Here is a 21,231-nt window from a genome sequence, read left to right as displayed (position 1 = left end):
CATTAACTAACAGAATGTGAGAGGAAGACCTACTCAAAGATATGGCTTTCATCAATAAGTCAAGAAATCACTTCCATTTCAACTACATTCCTACTGACATGAAAAAAACCACTAGGATTAGACAATAAAGCAAAGGTATGAAAACTCAATCATCATTTCTAATGGTTTATTTTAAGCAAGCTTACATGCACAAACATTCACACAGATTATTGGCAACTAATGACTCTGGAGAGACCAACTAAAAATATCAGATAACTGAGTTGAAATCCTTGAAATTAATACTTCTGCTAAAAAGTAGGATTGATATTATTGCTGCACTGCAAGCCAGTTCATGTTGAATATTTCTCTAAAAGCAAAATGACTACCAAAGCTTATAACTGTCAGTTATCTCAACGATTCAATACATCTTTATTGTACTTTAGACCTGCTCTGCATTGCTTTTAAGACTAATCAGTATTAGTTGTTTCACCTGTGTGCATGTTAATGTAGTTTTCCTATTTATAATATAACTTGTTTTTGCAATCAGACAGCATGTTCATTCAAGTTCGTAAGATTTCAGAGACTTGGGTATGAATATGGTTTCTAAATTGTAATCAGCACTTTCAATTTGCTGCAAAGATGTCCAAAAGTCACTGAAACGCATTTAAACTAAAAAAAGTGGGAAGATGTGTCTTTTGAGGGAACTATTTTCTCAAAAAAATGGCTGGGGGGGGGGGATTGGCCAAAAAAATTGCCAAAATCTTCCGAATTTTGCTTGTTTGAATATGTAATTATGGTCCTCATGCAACAAAAGGCATTTCTAAGTATTTTGGAGAAAAAAAATTGCCAAAATTCGTTAAAAATGTAAGGCTTTACTTTACCCCGTGCAATTTTTTTCCCATTTTTTACTGAAAAAATCAATTCCTTGAAATTTGCTGTGAAGATGACATATCTGTTTAAATTTGAACATTTGACAGATGTGCCTTTCAAACTATACTACTTAATAATGATGAACGTAATCACATGTAAAATGCACAAATTGCATAAAAATGTAAAAATGCACATAACAACAAATACAATATTACAGTATAACTACAGTTCCACATTGAAGTTTTACATTTACAAAATGATTTAAAAAAAAAAACTAGAAAATTATCATAACTTGTCAAAAAGGGGTACTTAGACAATTTGGAAAATCCTGGACCTTTTAGTCAAAGAACATTTGATTTCCCAAGGCATATCCACAAACCGCCATCAGAATCAGTGCCAGAGGTCCCGGTGCGCCGAATTTCATGCACCCCCCTCTTCGAGGAGGGGGCTTCTTGGGCGCTAGGAAATAGAAATGCAAGTGAATAAATTAACATCTTAAAGGGAATATACAACATTTGCAAACATCGAAAAATAAAACTGCCAAGTTTTAAGAAGTACTTTACTAGGATGTTGGTAAATGACAGTATAAAGCATCCTGTAAAATTATGGCACTTGTTGTGAAGTCATTTTCAAGAAAATAGTATTTTTGTATACATTTCCAACGGTGGTCAGCCGACCACCTTTGGAAAAACCTAACTATTTATCAACTACTGATCCAAATTTACCATTTTTTAGTCCAAATTTTGTATGCTATTGGTTATATGTTAATGAACGGGTGCAGGCAGGCTAGACTAGTTCCCTTACCTTACAATTTTCTGGCATCTATACATATTGATCTATTTCATCTTTAATGGAGTCGGGGAACCAGACAGCTTGAACATTTTTGTTTTTCTTGGTTTTTCCAGCATTTTCAAACACAAAACTTCAAACATGTTACTGTAACAATATTTGATCTATTATACTAACCCCTCAAATAGTTCATTTTTTGAAAATTACAGCAAAAACCAATGATGTACATTCCCTTTAACACAATCATTCTGATACAAAACAGGTGTTTTGTTATCTAAATTTACCTTTCCTTAACCCTAACCACCACAAATTCATCCAAACTTAATCTTTATGAATTCAAGACTGTCCGGCCTGGTTCACAAATTTAATGTTATTAAATGGGGCTTTAATAATTTCCTTTAATATTTTTATTCAGTACAACAAATACTTTGGTAGTGGGTGGATTCAGGAAGGCAGATAAACAAATACCTTTGGAGGATTGACAGACGGACAGCCAACAATTTTCTGATGTAATACATTGTGTGTGTGAGGATGTGCATGTTTATGGTGTAAATCGAGGACACACATGTGTAACATCATGGATGAATTGAGCACAGGAACAAACGTGTACAAAACCAATGAAAGCTGTTGCCAAAAATGTTAAGTATAAACAAAAGAAATGGGAAGAGGAACAATTAATAGAAATCCTTGATTTACACCATTAACAAACCTGTCTGTGTACAGGTGATCAGTGTTGAAGTCGAGTACTTTTTTTTCAGAGTACCGAGTACTACCGAGGGCTTAGGTTGCCGAGTACAAGTACATGGATTGGCCAAATTGATAACTGACCTGAAGTAACTTCCAGCTCTGCCATCTTTGCGTCGCTTCCAAAGTCGTTCTCAGCGCGGCACATGTAGTTTCCAGCATCATACCAAGTTACGCTGAAGATCATCAACGTCTCAGAATGAAAATCTGCTTGCACAGCATTCTGAAAAGAAAGATTTGATCGACACCGTGGACGTACTATTGTCCCTCTTTTGTTTGTACCAGTACGGAAGGTACCAAAGTTCCAGCGCTCCACTCAGTAGAGCTACATGTAGGTCTACATTGATTGCTGAGCAGTGTCTCAGAATGTATGCAATCATTCATCACATGTAGCTAGGATTGTTCCATAGCGTGAGTGCCAGGCTAATACAAAACGCGATTTCAAAATGAACATACAGTAATACATGGCTTCATCACTTCCCAAAAAAACTTTCTGAACTAGAGCGCGCTGTGTAAAACCACTTTTTAAAACTGGGTAAAGGCCTGCAAATGCAAACAAGCTAATTTATTTGTTACAGGGCATTATATTCCTTCAAAATTCGTTCGGAAAAGAAATAAAAGTTTTTGAAAAAGAATTTATGTACCAACTTTAAAGATTTGCACGATACTGCATTATGCTTGCCCCACTGAAAATGCAGTGAATTGTCATCAGTACGTGTAGCAGGTTCAGTTGATCAGATACAAACATTTACAGATAGACGTTTTCCACAATTCAACATAATAATATTGTATATGTCATACTTACAACTCGTATTTCAATCTTGTTTGATATGGGTACAAGTCTACGATTATCGCTTGATGTTGTTTTCCACCACTCAAAAGTTGTTGGAGTCGTACTCTGGACTTGACAATCAAACGTGGCGGTGGTACCAATGCGAACCTTCTGCTTGTCCATGGAAGAAATGATGGGTTCAGTGGCTATTTCATTTGAAAAACAAAAACATGCAACACATAGGTGACAACGAGCCAAACAAGGAACATTTATGTAACAAAGGTAGTGTGATTTCAAGCTTGAACTTTTATATCACAATGTATATCAATACAGCTGGATGTGCATGTTTATGGTGTAAATCGAGGACACACATGTGTAACATCGAGGATGAATTGAGGACAGGAACAAACGTGTACAAAACCAATGAGAGCTGTTGCCAAAAATGTTCAAGTATAAACAAAAGAAAAGGGAAGAGGAACAATTAACCCTTACCCTACTAGACCCTCCAACGCATGCCAATATGTGCCTCAAGAAAATCTCCTATGTTTTTTGCATGGCCCTCCAATATCTGCCATGTCATTTCAAGGGTAACTGGACAGGCACTCCAATACATGCCACAGAGAACAACGAGAGTCCTCTGATAACAAAGTGAGTGCCCCCAGCTGGTCACTATCAGGCACCCTCCAGGGCCTCCAACTCCTGCCAATCGGAGCCTTCACTGTTAAATCAAACTATCTGCCAATAAACTGCAGCTGGAGGGCATTGGCATAACCAACTGACATGCAGTAAACTACCCTCAGAGAGTAAGGGTTAATAGAAATCCTTGATTTACACCATTTACAAACCTGTCTGTGTAATATCAGTGTTGTAGTCGAGTACTTTTTTTCAGAGTAACGAGTACTACCGAGTGCTTAAGTTGCGGAGTACAAGTACGAGGATTGGCCAAATTAACAACTAACCTGAAGTAATTACTTCCAGCTCTGCTATCTTTGTGCGGCTTCCAAAGTCGTTCTCAGCGCGGCACATGTAGTTTCCAGCATCTGCCGTATTTACGGTGAAGATCCTCAATGTCTCAAAATAAAAATCTGCTGGCGCAGCATTCTGAAAACAAAGATTTGATCGACACCGTGGACGTACTATTGTCCCTCTTTTGTTTGTACCAGTACGGAAGGTACCACAGTTCCAGCGCTCCACTCAGTAGAGCTACATGTAGGTCTACATTGATTGCTGAGCAGTGTCTCAGAATGTATGCAATCATTCATCACATGTAGCTAGGATTGGTCCATAGCGTGAGTGCCAGGCTAATACAAAACGCGATTTCAAAATGAACATACAGTAATACATGGCTTCATCACTTCCCAAAAAAACTTTCTGAACTAGAGCGCGCTGTGTAAAACCACTTTTTAAAACTGGGTAAAGGCCTACAAATGCAAACAAGCTAATTTATTTGTTACAGTGCATTATATTCCTTCAAAATTCGTTCGGAAAAGAAATAAAAGTTTTTGAAAAAGCATTTATGTACCAACTTTAAAGATTTGCACGATACTGCATTATGCTTGCCCCACTGAAAATACAGTGAATTGTCATCAGTACGTGTAGCAGGTTCAGTTGATCAGATACAAACATTTACTGATAGACAATTTCCACAATTCAACATAATAATATTGTATATGTCATACTTACAACTTGTATGTCAATCTTGTCTGAAATGGTAAGTCTATGATTATTGCTTAATGATGTTTCTGTTTTCCACCACTCAAAAGTTGTTGGAGTCGTACTCTGGACTTGACAATCAAACGTGGCGGTGGTACCAATGCGAACCTTCTGCTTGTCCATGGAAGAAATGATGGGTCGAGTGGCTATTTCATTTGAAAAACAAAAACATGCATCACATAAGTGACTAAGAGCCAAACAAGGAACATTTATGTAACAAAGGTAGTGTGATTTCAAGCTAGAACTTTCATATCACAATGTATATCAATACAGCTCACAGCTGGGCATAGTCTGATGAATCGTTGCAATAAGCAATCATTCACATCACTCACCTACTCTATATGGAGTGACAGTCAGAATGAATTTGCTGCATATGTTTCTTCCATTTGTATTACATGTAGCAGCTTGACAGGAGTAAGTCCCACTGTCGTTTACAACCAGACCAAGGACGGTCAGAATTTTTGCATCAGTACTTATCCTCGTGTCTTTTTGCAGAGGGTTGTCGTCTTTAAACCAGGAGAGGGTTGGTGGTGGGTTACCATCTACTGAGCAACTGAATTCTAAGTTCTCCCCCTGTTTCTTATCGATTGCAGTGACATCTGATGTATGGGCAGATGGCGGTCCTGTAAAAGTTGCAAAACAACAAGAATTTTATAAGATGGAATGTTTGCGTCGGGGTGATATAAAGCCAGCCGATCCCGTTAGCTCGGTGGTCGAGTGGTAAGACATCTGCACTAGAAAGCAGGAGGTCGTGGGTTCGAGTCCCACCCGAGTGATTTTTTCCAACTTTCACTCGGGAGGTAACACACTGAGTATACAGTGTTCAAACGTCGGTGAAGGGCAAAACCTAAACAAGAATTTTGTTCTCACCCTGCTGATTCAAAGAATCTAACGAGGCAGATGACCACTCTTAGTCAGGTTGCATACGGTTGGAATCATGACCGACTGGTCCAAGGCACCAAACTTGTCAGATACAAGTAGATTCTTATAGCCCCAGAGAAGATATTTAGAAGGGGTGACACCTGGAATTCTTTTGCATAAAGCGTTAATCCCTGTCGTGTAATATATTTATTCCCATATTTGGGTAGAATTTTATTTTTGAAAAGTATATTTTGGGGATTTTACTTACATATCCTTACGTAAATATTATTTTCTAAAGAATATCGGAGACTTGAAGATTATGAGGACATAATAAAGATCCAAAATGGCGTATACCCTAAAGTTGAGCGCATTTCCTTTTCCCTCAGATATCATCAACTAGTATTGCCAAACCTCAGTATTGATGAACCTCAAATTCACAAGTTACTTAATAACACAGCTATCCTAACAAAAATGAATGGGAAATCATGTGAAAAATTATATTATCTTGATATTTAGCCCACAAAAACAAAAAGGGGGAAAATGAGGTGTCCGTAAATTGGGCTATACATTATGTGAAGCCTGACGTGGGGGACTTGATCAAGCTCCCCGATTTTGTGTTCTGGGCTAAATATCGCAATGTTATCATTGTCCACATGATTTTCCATGAAGTCTTTATCGAGTTACTGTGCCAGTAAGTAACTTGATGAATGTGAAGCTCATCAATACTATTCGGCAAGACTACTTGATGATATCTGGAGACAAGGTTAATGAGCGCAACTTTAGAGTATAATAGTATCCATTTTGAATCGTTTAATAAATATCCAGTCAGTCTTAAATGTTTTAGAACATGTTTAATATTGACGTAAGGATGTGTAAGTGGAATCCTCAAAATCTACTTTTCAAAAATATAAATAAATAAAAATGTACTCAAATATGGGAAAAAATGTATTACACGGTAGGGATTAATGATTTATGCAAATTAGGCACTCTTCCCAAAAGAATTTAGGTTCACCCCTTCAAAATATCTTCTCTAAGGCTATAACAACATATCTGCCAAGTTTGGTGCTTTGGACCAGTTGTCACTATCTTATCAAAAGTTGGGTCTAAGCCACCTGACTATCATGAGGGGAAAAGAATAGGCAGGAAAGTCGAAAATACAGACGCACACTTTGACACATGCTTAGCTTTGGAGAGTCCCAGACGGTGTATAATCTGTGCTCGCTCGGTCCAATATTTGAATACAATTTTTTAAGTTTAGAAGAGAATTTGGTCCTTGGATAGGGCAATCATCACCCGATGAATAGTACATGGAAGCGCACATTATTAGCAAATAGAAACTGTGCATACTTTGTTGACAGTATTGTCTTGGTTCTCCAAGAAGAAAGTGAGGTGAAAGACAATACATACATTCATAAATCGCAAAACATATTTGCGTTTATGATTTTAATGATACCGGGCATAAATGATTTTAATCATAAATGGCATAAAGCTAATAATAATTTACTATGGTAAATTTTTGTTATTGTTTATCAATTTATAATAACAAAAAATAGTCCCAGGTTATTTTGAACTGGGTACATGTGTTGGCAATGTAAATGCGGTGCCAGGGAAGTACCGAGCCTCGAGACAACTATTTGCCATTACAACATTACATAATTATATTAACCGATTGTGACCGCTTCTCATTATAAACCGACGCAAACCACTGCAGCACAAACCGACAACGTTGTGCACATGATCACTGCGCAAATATCGTTTCAACTGATGTAGGTCGTTATTCCCTTGAATTTCGGTTTTATCAAAAACATGTGCATGTATTGAGAAAATCACATCTACATCTACATCTACACGGGTACTCAGCCAAGTCCACTTCTGGATGTTAACGCTGAGGTGAAGTTTAAGGTGCATGTGAAGCAGGGGGAAGTTTGTGCAGAAGAAAAATTTAAGTGCGAGTAAAAAAAAAGCTCCAATCTTGGAGCTACTTGGCAGAGATGTGTGCCCTGAAGACCTCCACTGATGGAACTGTGATGACATCTGCAGGAAGGGCATTCCAGAGCCGGACTGCTGTAGGCATGAAGGAGAACTTGTAGATGTCCTTGGAGGAATGAGTTGTGAGAAGCTGGTATCTTGCCGGATGGTAGTTTCGAAGTCTGGTATCTGACATGGGGGGTCAGGTACTGATGTTTGTTAATTGCGATGAGGTTATGGGATATTTTGTATAGCATGATCTTGATGGCTGCTTGATCAAATCAACAACGCACACGCAGACTCCTGCAGCACACGTGCATGCATTCGAATAAATAAAGCAAAGTATGGCGAGGCGTTGTGAACGAGATCCCGGTTGCGACCGCTAGATGATGATGTAGGCCTAAATATTCGCTTTTGGTATTTTCAACCTATTTGCACTGCTAGCGACGTAGAGGGCGGAAGAGTATACATCAGAAGTTTAATCCGGAGTCATATGAAAATCGGACTCGTATTACAATCGGACTCTTTTTCCCTTTTATTGGTTAAACCCTCTCACGTGACCGGTCCCCCTCCTAATTATCTATGCATGAGCATGTGCAATATCACCAATGAGTCCGTATTTCATAAAACCTAAATTCATGCTGCACCGGCTGTGGCAGGGATGAACCGTGAGGTGAAGCAGAAGCGGTAAGGTAAAAGAGATTTAAGTTATCCTCTCGAGTTTGGACATAAAAGGTCGCCTGTTTTTTTGCCCCGCCCACCCTCCCCAGCAAGGTTGCTTGTTCGGACTCTGGTTTCTACGCTCGAATCTTTCTTCCCCATAGGCAGGGTGTGCATGGACTTAAAGGCCTATTATAGATCATTTGCTTTTCATGCATATTGGTTGTTTCCAATAATAAAACGGGTAACACCACTCAAATTCTGTTGAGAAGTTTCAGCTCAGTGGATAGTACACTTTTCGAGAAAACAAAAACAATACACATGATCGTGACACATGATTTCGTCAATAGCACTCTTTTTTTTCTTCAAAAGTCAGTAATATTAACTGATCGTTGGGATTCACCTACAGTAAATTTCACGGGGTGTATGATACTAGTCTATAATCCAAGACTTAGTAAGCTTGTCGATAATTAGTCGGTATTTACTTTTCGGATAAATGCAAACGATATATGCCTTTAACAAACGATATTGGTAATATACGAGATATTTCGATAATTATGAGAAGAAAAAAAAGACATTTGGAGAGGACCAAGTGTGGGTTAAATAAACGGATATAAGTTTTGATGTGTTTGATGTTTCCCCTTGTTTGTGTCATTACTGACCTCTTTGCGGCTGGTTTTGAATGAGAAAACAAAACTGTAGAAAGGACCAAGTGTGGGTTAAATAAACAGATACAAGTTTTGATGTGTTTGATGTTTCCCCTTAAATTCTGTTTGTGTCATTACTGACCTCTTTGCGGCTGGCTTTGTATGAGAAAACAAAACTGTAGAAAGGACCAAGTGTGGGTTAAATAAACAGATACAAGTTTTGATGTGTTTGATGTTTCCCCTTAAATTCTGTTTGTGTCATTACTGACCTCTTTGCGGCTGGCTTTGTATGAGAAAACAAAACTGTAGAAAGGGCCAAGTGCATGAGTAAAATAAATGGAAATAAATTTGGATGTGATTAATGTTTCCTCTTAAATTCCGTTCCTGTCATGTAACTAATTCCGTATATCATGTAACTCCCATCTTTGCTGCTTTATCGATACATGTCACATGCCTCCCCTCAACTTGAAGTGGCATCATCATCATTGAATTATGTCAACACATACCAGGAAACCAAGTGAAAAAAAAATATCTGTGTGTGCCAACTTGCACAGATGAGGGTGGACCAACTTCATAATGTATTACACATTAGGGATTAACGATTTATGCAAATTAGGCACCCTTCACAAAACAATTTCAGGTGTCACCCCTTCAAAATATCTTCTCTAAGGCTATAACAACATATTTGCCAAGTTTGGTGCTTTGGACCAGTTGGTCACGATCTTGTCAAATATTGGGTCTAAGCCACCTGGCTATCTTACAGAATTACGAGACACTCCGATTGTTCACCCAACAAATTCTCATTATTATATGATGCAAAATTCAGTTATATACAAATTCCCCAACACCTGAACAGCAACACTTACCTTCAATTATCCTACAATACAACATATTTTAAACATGAAAGTAATCTATGAATTTACATTTAAAAAAGTATCTTTAAAACTAATATCTTTAGAAATACATATCTGACAAAAAACTACTGCATCATTTACATCAGACATTTAGATTAAAACAATAATTTTTTTCCTCACTTTGAGCAGATTTTATTCAATAAACATAACATCAAACACACCTTGGATCCAACTCCAATTTCTTACCTCGTTTGATCCCTGTGGATGCTGCATCAGATCCCAAGTTCAAGCTGACGAGGCTTAAAATGAGGAGACTACGCAGGACCAGATGCACAAGGTTATACTGTCCTCTAGGGTCCATCTTGAGGATCGTTAGCTTGAAAACAAAGATTTGATCGACGCTTTATTATTACATAAATGTTACTTTGTTTACCTAAGATAATTTTTAAAAACCCACAATTTGACAAAAAATCGGAAAATTTAAAAATTAGAGAATACATTAAAATATATACACCACCTGTACATTCACCCAAGCAAAAGAATCACCTGGGCCTAATAGTGATGCAAATGTGCACATAACCCTGCCATGCAACATATACAAAGTGGTTTTTATTAAAATGACTTCAAAAGTTTTTGGTTTTTTTAGAGTTTAACATATCAGTTTTACCTCTCAGTCTTGATCAGTTCAGCAAGTCGTTAGTTGTGACGTCTTTCAAGTTGTCTTCTTTGATCAGTACATGTAAATGCCTAGTGCCCGCTCTCGCATCTCCTACATGTATTTATCCGATGAAATGATGAATTTGCATACAATATACAACGCTTGACTAGATCTCATCTGATTGGTAGGTCACGTCACTGAATTTTTCGCACCAACCCACGCTCCGGTCGCATTGCAAAAGTAGATTTTCTATTGCACGGTAAATAAAGGTTCAATTGCACGGTAACATGATTGGTGGCTCTGACCAATCAAATGACGAGGATTTATTCAAGTGTTGTTAAAAAAACACATAATGAATATTTGACACTCATGCAATGAAGAGAACAATTACATTGAGTGATGGAAAGAATGTTCCATTCCAATCAGCTTTGCCTCCTGGAATGGAACATTCCATCCGTCAGTCACCTTTCAACCACTGCACTCATAAACATCTGTTATTTGTGTACAAGTACTAAGAATCCCAAATGAAGACTTTGTACGACATAACAAAAACAATATGCAACAACAAGCCACACCATGCATCAGGGGTTAAAGACAAACATGGAAAGATCATAACTGATGATGCAGGAAGAAAAGCACGATGGAAAGAACATTTTGAAGAAATTCTAAATCGAGAATCCCCAACAACTCCAGTCGAAACTGAATCTGAAGAGATTGGTGAACTAGACAACATCAACACAAATCCTATCACTAAAGGCGAAGTAAGACGTGCAATCAAAAAGCTCAAAAATGGAAAAGCTGGTGGAGTGGATCAGATAACATCAGAGTTATTAAAAGCAGACATTGATATGGCAACCGATAAGTTGCACAGCATAAAAAGTGATGTTTGGAATCACGAGCAAATACCAAATGAATGGAAGAAAGGTTTAATTGTAAAACTGCCTAAGAAAGGAGACTTAGCAGAATGTGGGAACTGGCGAGGGATCACGCTACTTCCAATTGCAAGCAAGGTGTTGGGCAGGATACTAATCAACAGAATCAAAGCCGGAATTGACGATAAGCTCAGACAAGAACAAGCAGGTTTCAGAGAAGGGAAAAGCACAACGGAACAGATTTTCATATTAAATTAAGGAATATTATAGAACAGTCCATTGAATGGCAATCATCGCTATACATAAACTTCATTGACTTTGAGAAGGCATTTGATTCGATTCATAGGGACAGCCTTTGGGAAATTATGAGACAGTACGGGATTCCAAGAAAACTCATCAAAGTTATTATGGCAATGTACAGTGATAGTATCTGTGCAGTATTAGAGGATGGCGAGGCCACAGAATGGTTTCATGTAAAGACAGGAGTGAAACAGGGATGTGTGATGTCAGGGTTTCTATTCTTGCTTGTGATTGACTGGGTGATGAAAAGGACTACCCAAAAATGTAACACAAAGATAAGATGGAGGATGATGTCCAGTCTTGAAGACCTAGACTTTGCTGATGACATCGCCTTATTGTCATCCAGCCATTCTCACATACAAAAGAAAACTGACAACCTAACCAGATTTGCAAGTAAAGTGGGCCTGAAAATCAATGGAAAGAAGACAAAGATCATGAGACTGAATAGTAAGAAAACAGAAACTGTTAAGCTAGATGGAAAAGACATAGAGGATGTGGAAGAATTTACCTATCTTGGGGCAAATATGGGCAAGGGAGGAGGTGGAGGAAAGGACATGAACAGCCGGATAAAGAAAGCAAGAATTGCATTTAGGAAGCTGAATAAAATTTGGACGTCAAAACAATTCACCAGGCAAACAAAAATCAAGCTTTACCAAACCATTTTTAGACCAGTACTACTATATGGATGCGAAACCTGGAAAATGAACAAAAGTGACGAAAAGAAACTGGACTCATTTCAATACCAATGCCTGAAGAAAATCATGCAAATATTTTGGCCCAACATCATCTCAATGGAGGAACTCAACAACATGACAGAAGTAAATAAAATTAGTCTAGAAGTGAAAAGAAGGAGATGGAACTGGATAGGTCATATACTGCGAAAAGAGAAGGAACACCATTGCAGGACTGCTCTGACATGGCATCCAGATGGCAAACGAAAAGTTGGCAGGCAAAAAACAACATGGCGTAGAACTAGAACTTGCCTTCTTAGTTCAGTTCTCAACCTGTCACATCCAGGATTATTTGTAACAGTTTCTGGACTTTACCCCAATGTATCGCAGATCCAGTCTGATCTGGTCTAAACAATTGTTTATCCAAAAAAAACAAAAACAAAATGTCTAGATTTGTTTCACAAGCATAGACCAGCCACTGCAGTGCACTGCTTGAATATTAACCGACACCTGTGAAAGGAACATATCTTCCAAAAATGGTTTCTATCGAACTGTATCAACCAAGAAATCCCATCCATTTCAACTAAATCCACTGCCATGAAAAGAAAATACACCCCAAAACATGTTAAGATTTGACAATAAAACAAAGGTATGAAAACTCAATTATGATTTGCATTGGTTTATTTGAAGCGAGCTTACACAAATGAAGTTCAATTTAAAACACTGCATTAATGTGAATTAATAATAAACAATTTTATCAAGTTTTAAACAAAACAGTCTTTTAGACCAAGTTGTAAAACAATTTAATAAATGGACATCTGAAGATTCGTCACAGCAAAATGTTAAAGAGACTGTTGGAAGATGGCAAGTCACATCTTGTTATTTTCTCAGTTTAAGTTGAGACTACATTTTAGTTAAATGGGATCAAGGCCTTTCAGTCTATCATCACAGTTTTTTTGTTATGTACAAAAGGGCAAAAATCATTTACGCTTTGTCATTCTGTTGGAAAAAAGACACTTTCCGATCTACCATAAGATACCGTACTCCTTGTTTTAACAAAGAAATGTTAAGACACACTAGTACAAGTAGTGTAGAGAATAGTATGCTGCAATTACTGCCGTGGTAATTCATTTACTTCTCTATTTTTGTGCACTCTTTAAGTTTGGGGAAAATACTGTGAAAAATCATAAAATGTGTTGAACTTGGCTTAAGGCATTTGTGAAATAATAAGGTATAAACTAGTATATGATGCAGAGAAAACTAGATGAATCAACAAATAGATTATCTGAGAACATCCAAGGTAGATACATGTCATGTTAAAGGTAGAGTACATCATTTGTAGTTTGTGCATTATGTTCGTTTGAAGCAACGAAAGTGCTCAAAATCTAAAGAAAGTTGGTAACAACTAACCTGATGAATTTTAGTTCAGTGAATGCTGTACAGTCCAAAAAAACCCCAGTATTCTAGGATCTCAATTTCAACTCAAAATGTGCCAAGTCATGTTTTGAATTGCACCCGAATTCAGTGTCTAGGATACGTCCTCATTCAGTTGAATGCAGCTACGCGATGTGGCACACTTACCCGAAAAATATAGCAACCCCCCCCCCAAAAGAAAGCGCATGTAGTAGTGTCAATGTTTGCGTGCTTCGCCGAATTAAAACATGAACTACTAACAGACATTTCCAATGAGTCTTCAGACGCACCTTTGGAAATGGCCTTCTTTCATTGTTGTCTCAAAATGACAGCATGCCAGAAACAATAATTCCACACGAAGTTTAGTCCCATTACTATCTTTAAACCAAGTATGCTTTTCAACAGTAATTTTGTCAGTTACTTTCTGGATAGGTGCAAATGATGGACTGTAGCTTTAAGCCTTTTATTTTACAGCAACAACACTATGTATACATCTGCACCAAACCTCTTTGCATCTTTACATATGAAGTGTTTAAGATGCAAGAAAGGAACACCTTTCACTACACGCATGTGCATTCTTTAAGTTTATTTTTAGGGCATCACAAATGTAATGAAACAACTAACTCTCCTAAAGTTGTAAATCAAACCTTACAAATTTCAACTATTTAATTCCCAGTGAAGAAAAGAAATACCAACAAAGGAATATACTGAGAAGTTGATTGCCCTTCTCCCCAACCCATAAGGGGGGCAGGGGGAGGGGGTCCTTAATACTTTTCCAACTCTGTTTTAAGTTGCTCTGGTAGTGCAATTAATGAAAGCAAAATTCACCACTGCCTTGATGATTTGTATGCAGCTTGCTGATGTTTAACTCTTGTGGGAAGGAAAAAGAGCGCCCTCTATAGGCCTGCACAGAGTCTACACTGCAACTGAGGTTTGATTCTCATGTCTAGTTATCACCAGCATCACCATATGTTTTAACAAGTGTTTCTATGTGTATGAGGTGTGAGATCCTCATAAGCCTCATACTCACCAACTTAACCAGATTATTAGTACCCATTTATTTATTTGGCATACGATATTGCTATTATTGGATGACAGGACAGTGAGGTCCCTATACAAAACAAAGTATCTTTATGAACATGAGGTGACCACAACCTCCAATCGAGGCGCTTCAATACATCTTTCAATGTATTGTCCGCATCTCACAGTGCAAAGTACATGTGTATGGGTTTCTCAAGTGAGGTTCTCCAGCTGTCACACACATAGAACCTCATTGATTATATGCTGTAATTTGCATATTGGCCTGGTGAGTCTGTAGTTCAGAATGCTAGGGCATTTTAGGACACCTCAACAGTATGAGGTACATACAATTTTCAGTTGAGGAGCTTGTTTAAATCCAACATAGGGAACCGTTTCCATTACACTGCATATTGACCAAGCGAGTGCAAATAACAACCCTCTTGAGGCTTTTCAGTATGCCTCACATTGCAAGGTATATAGGCTTCTCACATGAGGATCGCAAAGTTTCCAAGATAACCACCTCTTTGACTTCATCCTGTACATGGCAAACTGGCTAGGTAAGTTTTGAACAAAATCCTCAAATAACAATGTACATCATGTGGTTTGTGAGTGAGGTTCTCACTAAGCCCAGATAAAGAACCTCACTGATTACACCTTTTACATAGAATACTGGCCTGGTGAGTGTTGAGTAAACCGTTGGCTGTCATCCACACCTGCTGAGGTCAGGTCTCTGATCATTACGTGAGGCGCGTTGTAGGTTTCATATTGCATAGCAGCTTGGTGAAGCTTCTCAAGAAAGTCAGGCACACCTACAAAGGAGGGTGAAATGTTAAATTTGGACTTCTTTACTTTATTCATGATGATGAAACTGAGGATTCCTGAACAATTGGGATAGGGATAGAAACCCTGAAAACAAACCTACAGACAGAGATAAGATGAAGATGTTCTGTTGGGAAGGAAACCCTGGAATGACAAGCAGGGAAACCAAAGAAATCAGGCAAGGATTGAATATCCATCCACATGTCAGTCAAAGTGGGATCTGAACCTTAGTCATAGGCTTGAAATGTAAGGAACATACCACTGCACTAACCAGACTCACTCTACACTGTCCTGAATGCTGCAAGCATAAATCTGTGTAAACTGTAGGCTAGGGTTGTACTAACAGCAGCAAAAATAAGACAGACCTACAATACAGAATCACGAGGTCACACAACTCCATTTTTGCAACAGTGAAAGTTTAGCTAAATGCTTACCAAATTGACAGATCCATTAAGCATGCCTGCTGCCCACGTAAGCAACAACACATGCATCCCTCTAATCTAATGCCACAATGCATGTTCTAACAGTATATGTTTTAACAAGTGCACGCATGTTGGATTATGTCATACTTTTGGCTGTGATTGGTCTAACATCATGAGAAGGGGCTTAACCCTAATGATCCCCAACCAGCCAAACTCCAACACTGTTAGGTTTGTTGGAATCTGTTAGGATGAGTACTACACTAGTAAACTGACTATGCTTTATGTGGGATTAGGCATACTACATATAAACAGAGCCCATCTGCTTTTGTGCAGAGTTTACCATATGGTGTTTGGATTTACAAGGATGAAGAAGGTTCCTAGTTAATCACCCTAGGGAGTTAGGGTTAATAGATTGGTCAGTTGGATCATGGATCCTCATCCTTAAACTTAGCTATTATTGACAGACTGACCTGATTTTGTCATCCAGTTGACACAAGGTGATGGGAAGGAAGTCTGAGGATCGTCATGGTAGGTCAAGATGTAGTCAAAGCCATTCTGTCAATCAAACCAACCAATTGGTAATGATTAATTTCAATTATGAAAATCTCTTCGAAACAAAGTCATTTTTTTCCTCAACTGGCCTACAATGTTACTCTATTTGCAGTTAAAGGGAATATACAACATTTGCAAACATCGAAAAATAAAACTACCAAGTTTTTGCGAAGTACCTTAATAGGATGTTGGTAAATGACAGTCTAAAGCATCCTGTAAAATTATGGCACCTGGTATACTGTCATTTTCAAGAAAAGTGGTATTTTTGTATCAATTTCCAACGCTGATCGGCCGATCAGCGTCGGAAACAACTGGCTTTTTTTTCAAATACTGGCCCCAATTGACCATTGCACTTGTTTGCAATCGATTACAAACCTATGAACGGGTACGAGCCAGCTAGACTGGTTCCCTGACCTTACAATTCCCAAATGTATGTAAACTGCTCTGTTTCTTCTTATATGGAGTCAGGGAACCAGACTACAGGAAAATGATCGTTTTTCTTGGTTTTTATAGCATTTTCGAACCCAAAACCTCCAAAAAGTTAGTGTAACTATATTTGCTTTATATTTCAAACCCCCCAATTCCATCCATTTCTGAAAATTACAGCAAAAGCAAATGATGTATATTCCCTTTAAAATCACAATCATACTGCAATGTAACCAAGAATCCTTTGAAAGAAGATGAAAGAAATGTCAATTGTAGGCTGGGAAGTGTGTGTATGGTGGGAGTTGAACCTCAGTCACCAAATGTGAAAGGAGAGGAAAGGAATGCTGAGCCAAAAAAAGAATTCTTATATCAATGATGAAATGATGAAACGGAAGGAGTCATGATCATAATAATTCATCAAATACTTTTACAGCCTCTTTATTACTTACAAAATAATAATCAGCAGAATAACAAAATCATAACATTTAACATCAGGGCAATGCAAATTTAACAACAAAAGAGCTTTTCGGATTAATACTATCGATGGACAACAAAATCTGATTTTCTAGAGCTTGTTTCTAGAAACAAACTGTCACAGATCCAACCTACCTCCTCAAAGCTACGATGAGGTCTGATGACCATCTGAGAGAAGTAGGAATTAACTCGGACATGGGTCTTGCTAGCTGGGACTTTAGGATGCTCCACAGCTTTGGAGACAACAGTCATGATGTTATTGGCATGGTCGATCTTGAACCGTCGGGCAAACACGTAGTCTCGGCTGTACATCGGAAACTGAAGAAGGTTGAAGTGGATTCAGTTTAAGACATTTCTTAGTATTACATATAAATCCCTACCAAGGCATCAAAGCCGACATATCTTCTTAAATAATCGTCATCACCACAAGGTCATGTTAAGAGTGAAAAAGGCTTAACTCTTTAAATGTACAGACTAAAGAGTAGCACTAGATACACTACAATTACTCAAAACTTGATGAATACTGAATAACAGGGATAATGGAAGCTGACTTTGTAAGGAGAATAGTTTACAATGCTGAAAAAGTTAATGAGGCAAGATATTCAAAAAGACAATGGTCTGAAGTTGGAAGCGAAAGGAGGTAGCAAGAAATACAACATCAGAATTGATACAAAAGTAAAGTAGATTGAAATTTAAAGCCTTAAAAGTCCTGAAATCAATTAGAGATTTAAAGGAACAAAGCCTTTTCACAAACACAAATAATAAATAAATGTTAAATGCTGCTATCTGAAATAAATACAAGTAACTGAGACCAATCTGACATTTGTTTCAACGAATGTTACTTAATATAAGGCCTACTTACAGGGTAGTGTGTGACCCAGTGTATGACCTCTGACCCTGTGTCATCATCCTGGTCAACCACGTCCAGCTTGATAGCATACTGGTCCCAGACTTTGCGGTATTCAAGATCCAACTGGACTTGGAAGAAGGATTTGGCAGAGACATCCATGAAGCAACCATAGGCTGTAGACAAAAAAAGAGAGAAAAAAATACTTTAGTGTACACTGGCAACTACGGTTAGAGTATTCATAAAGAAAATACAAAAAGAAATTGTTTTCAAAATTTGTATTAATTGAAATTGGCAAATTTGATTTCACAATTTGTGGAGAAGTTTTTGCAGATTTTTGGCAAATTTGGTTCACCAATTGGTGATGACAAAATAGACGCAGAGAAGTTTTCACAAGTTGTCAATAAAATGTTTAAAGTGTGCATTGCAATGCGAAAGTTACTATTCCAAAACTTCCTTTCTGAACATAGTTCAACTCTTTCCAAGAATTTATCTAGACTGCTGAACCATCAATATCAAAAAGTAAACAAAACATGTGAAATCTAATCAATCTGAAATAAAAAATAATCATTCCAACAGATACATGTAAATCAAAAGGTCCAACAAAATTCAACAGAACTCCCCACTGTTAGGTTCTCTTTCTTGGATATAGCAAGTCGGGGTTTATCACAATAGTTACTTCTGACATTATTGAGGATGCCCAACAATTTCAAAATACATTCCACTGTAGCCTCAAGTATCACACTTTGACCTCTAACCTTTGTATTCATAGAGATAGGTATCATCCAGGGGTCGTCTCCAGACTTTCAGGTGATTGTGTTTCAAGATGACATCCCATGGTGCATTGCTTGTCGTCCCTTGGTTGTCATTATCGAGTCTCTCCAACTCTTCAACCATTTCAAAATCATCAGCGCAACTGAAGAAAATACAAAGCAATACAAACACACTTTGAAATGTTGCAGTTATCGCTGCAAAATGACAAGTTTTATAAATAAGATCTTAACCCTTACCCTACTAGACCCTCCAACGCATGCCAATATGTGCCTCAAGAAAATCTCCTATGTTTTTTGCATGGCCCTCCAATATCTGCCATGTCATTTCAAGGGTAACTGGACAGGCACTCCAATACATGCCACAGAGAACAATGAGAGTCCTCTGATAACAAAGTGAGTGCCCCCAGCTGGTCACTATCAGGCACCCTCCAGGGCCTCCAACTCCTGCCAATTGGAGCCTTCACTGTTAAATCTAACTATCTGCCAAAATACTGCAGCTGGAGGGCATTGGCATAACCAACTGACATGCAGTAAACTACCCTCAGAGAGTAAGGGTTATAAAAGCTTATATTTGTTTAGAATGTAGAATAAGCATATCTACATGTAGTAGAAAGAGATAAATTTGGTAGACATTAGATAAAGGTTTTTGCAAAAATACATGAAACTTCTGTAAAGAAAAAATTCTCTTTTTAACTATTGTAAAAAAAAAAAAAAAAAAGTAGCAAAATAACCACCTCTTTTGTACATGGTACAATTCTGAATGGAAATTTCTTTTTGCAAATATCTTTAGCCTTATTTGGCATGGTAGAACCCTATCAAAGTAAAAACTTCTATGGATTCCAACTTCTCTGTTACTTGTTAGTACCTTCCAAACAGCTTTTCAAAATTATACAATTGGTCATTAGTTCACGACCAAATAAAAACAGGTCAAAGTTTAATACTCATTATTAAATTCATTATTGATTTGTCCCATGCTTCACTGATTTTATTATTCGATCATTGTTTAATTCATAATTAATAAATTTACATCTCCTTGAAGCAAAAATTCCATCCTACAAGTTTACACAGATTGATTTAATTAGTTACTTACTGGTCTACCAAGAAAAAATCTGAACATGATTTAATGCCCTAACCCATCCGGAAAGATTCCCATATATGGCATCACTTGTCCCCCTGTGCGCAAAAAGTATGAGACTGGTCAGAAAATTTCTAAGTCCAGTGTTTTCTCAGTAATACTTCAATATTCACCCTGCTAATTTGGACTTTTTAGGACATATTAATCACTTTCTGATGGCTGATACGTCATTAAAGGAAAAAATTAGTGATGGCCAGATATGGGAATCTCTTCCCCATTTTTTAATTTTCATAATAAATTTAATTAATAAATTTACATCTCTCTGTGAATAAAAACATGCAAAATTCCATCCTACAAGGTTGCAAAGATCAGTTTAGGTCTACCTAGAACAATTCTGTACACGTAAAAATGCCCTAACCTATCCATTTCTTGATCTGTGATTCGGTTATGTTTGTCCCACACAAAGCACGCTCCACCGAAGAGAAAGTAAAATGGCCGTTTCCTTCCTCTCACAAATCGTCTGGAAAAATTGCCGGCTAAAGTCTGCAACATGTTCTCTGCGTAGATATAGCCGTAAAGGCTCATCACTCCTTCCATACGACGCAATTTCTGCGATGCATAGACGTGTAACTGTCTCTTGAGCAACTTGAGTATTGTGTCTAGGCATTCGGGTAGACTTTGTCCGCGAAGTAGGGTCACACGAACCCACGTTCTCCACGGTAGAACAACGCGTTGGGAACTTCCACTCCGCCAGTACGCATTCTTTGCAAAATTCAGCTTATTGCTGCAATTGTGAGGTCTCAGAAGCCTCCTAGTTGCTTCCCGCAATGAGTTCTGAAACGCCATTTCGTTGTATTTTTTCAAACCTGACGATATTATTTGGAAATGCAGAACGAAAATGTTACGAAATAGTCACGACTTCGTTCGGTTTGTCGGTGGCCATCTTCACGAGAACTTTCTTTACTAATTTGTACACACTGCTGCGTGTTCGCAACTTCCCATTTGTATGGGTACCGTTTAGTAGCCGGGGCTGAAATGTTAACTGGTAACCG

At 37.8% G+C, this 21,231-nt stretch overlaps 2 protein-coding genes across 2 annotated transcripts; both read right to left on the bottom strand.

Annotated features, from left to right (window-relative positions):
• Window positions 1-988: 988 nt before the first annotated feature.
• Window positions 989-11,973, bottom strand: LOC119720198 (contactin-5-like). The gene is made up of 8 exons (XM_038189783.1): window positions 10,525-11,973; window positions 10,104-10,233; window positions 5,200-5,490; window positions 4,838-5,013; window positions 4,114-4,255; window positions 3,188-3,360; window positions 2,467-2,605; window positions 989-1,308 (listed from the first exon to the last, which is right to left on the bottom strand). Exons 2-8 carry the CDS (start codon window positions 10,216-10,218, stop codon window positions 1,187-1,189), a joined length of 1,158 nt encoding a protein of 385 aa, XP_038045711.1. The 5' UTR covers window positions 10,219-10,233; window positions 10,525-11,973; the 3' UTR covers window positions 989-1,186.
• A 1,048-nt stretch (window positions 11,974-13,021) lies between these two features.
• On the bottom strand, window positions 13,022-21,173 carry LOC119720197 (stAR-related lipid transfer protein 7, mitochondrial-like). Its single transcript, XM_038189782.1, has 6 exons — window positions 20,598-21,173; window positions 19,090-19,247; window positions 18,347-18,507; window positions 17,620-17,802; window positions 16,503-16,587; window positions 13,022-15,600 (listed from the first exon to the last, which is right to left on the bottom strand). Exons 1-6 carry the CDS (start codon window positions 21,023-21,025, stop codon window positions 15,449-15,451), a joined length of 1,167 nt encoding a protein of 388 aa, XP_038045710.1. The 5' UTR covers window positions 21,026-21,173; the 3' UTR covers window positions 13,022-15,448.
• Between the last annotated feature and the right edge of the window lie 58 nt (window positions 21,174-21,231).

This window comes from Patiria miniata, unplaced genomic scaffold (assembly GCF_015706575.1).
Source record: "Patiria miniata isolate m_02_andy unplaced genomic scaffold, ASM1570657v1 HiC_scaffold_9, whole genome shotgun sequence".
In the NCBI taxonomy this organism is placed as follows: Eukaryota; Metazoa; Echinodermata; class Asteroidea; order Valvatida; family Asterinidae; genus Patiria; species Patiria miniata.
The sequence above is the reverse complement of the archived record's forward strand: the minus strand, read 5'-3'. Positions and strand labels throughout refer to the sequence as shown.

Coding starts and splice junctions, on each gene's coding strand:
- LOC119720198 (XM_038189783.1), bottom strand. CDS start 10,218: ATGGACCCTAGAGGACAGTATAACCTTGTGCATCTGGTCCTGCGTAGT. Junction 5,491..10,103: donor ATCCACAGGGATCAAACGAG/GTAAGAAATTGG, acceptor CAACTTTTACAG/GACCGCCATCTGCCCATACA. Junction 2,606..3,187: donor ACAAGATTGAAATACGAGTT/GTAAGTATGACA, acceptor CTTTCTTTTCAG/AATGCTGTGCAAGCAGATTT.
- LOC119720197 (XM_038189782.1), bottom strand. CDS start 21,025: ATGGCGTTTCAGAACTCATTGCGGGAAGCAACTAGGAGGCTTCTGAGA. Junction 19,248..20,597: donor ACAGATCAAGAAATGGATAG/GTTAGGGCATTT, acceptor TATTTTCTTCAG/TTGCGCTGATGATTTTGAAA. Junction 16,588..17,619: donor CTCATCGTAGCTTTGAGGAG/GTAGGTTGGATC, acceptor TTTGATTGACAG/AATGGCTTTGACTACATCTT.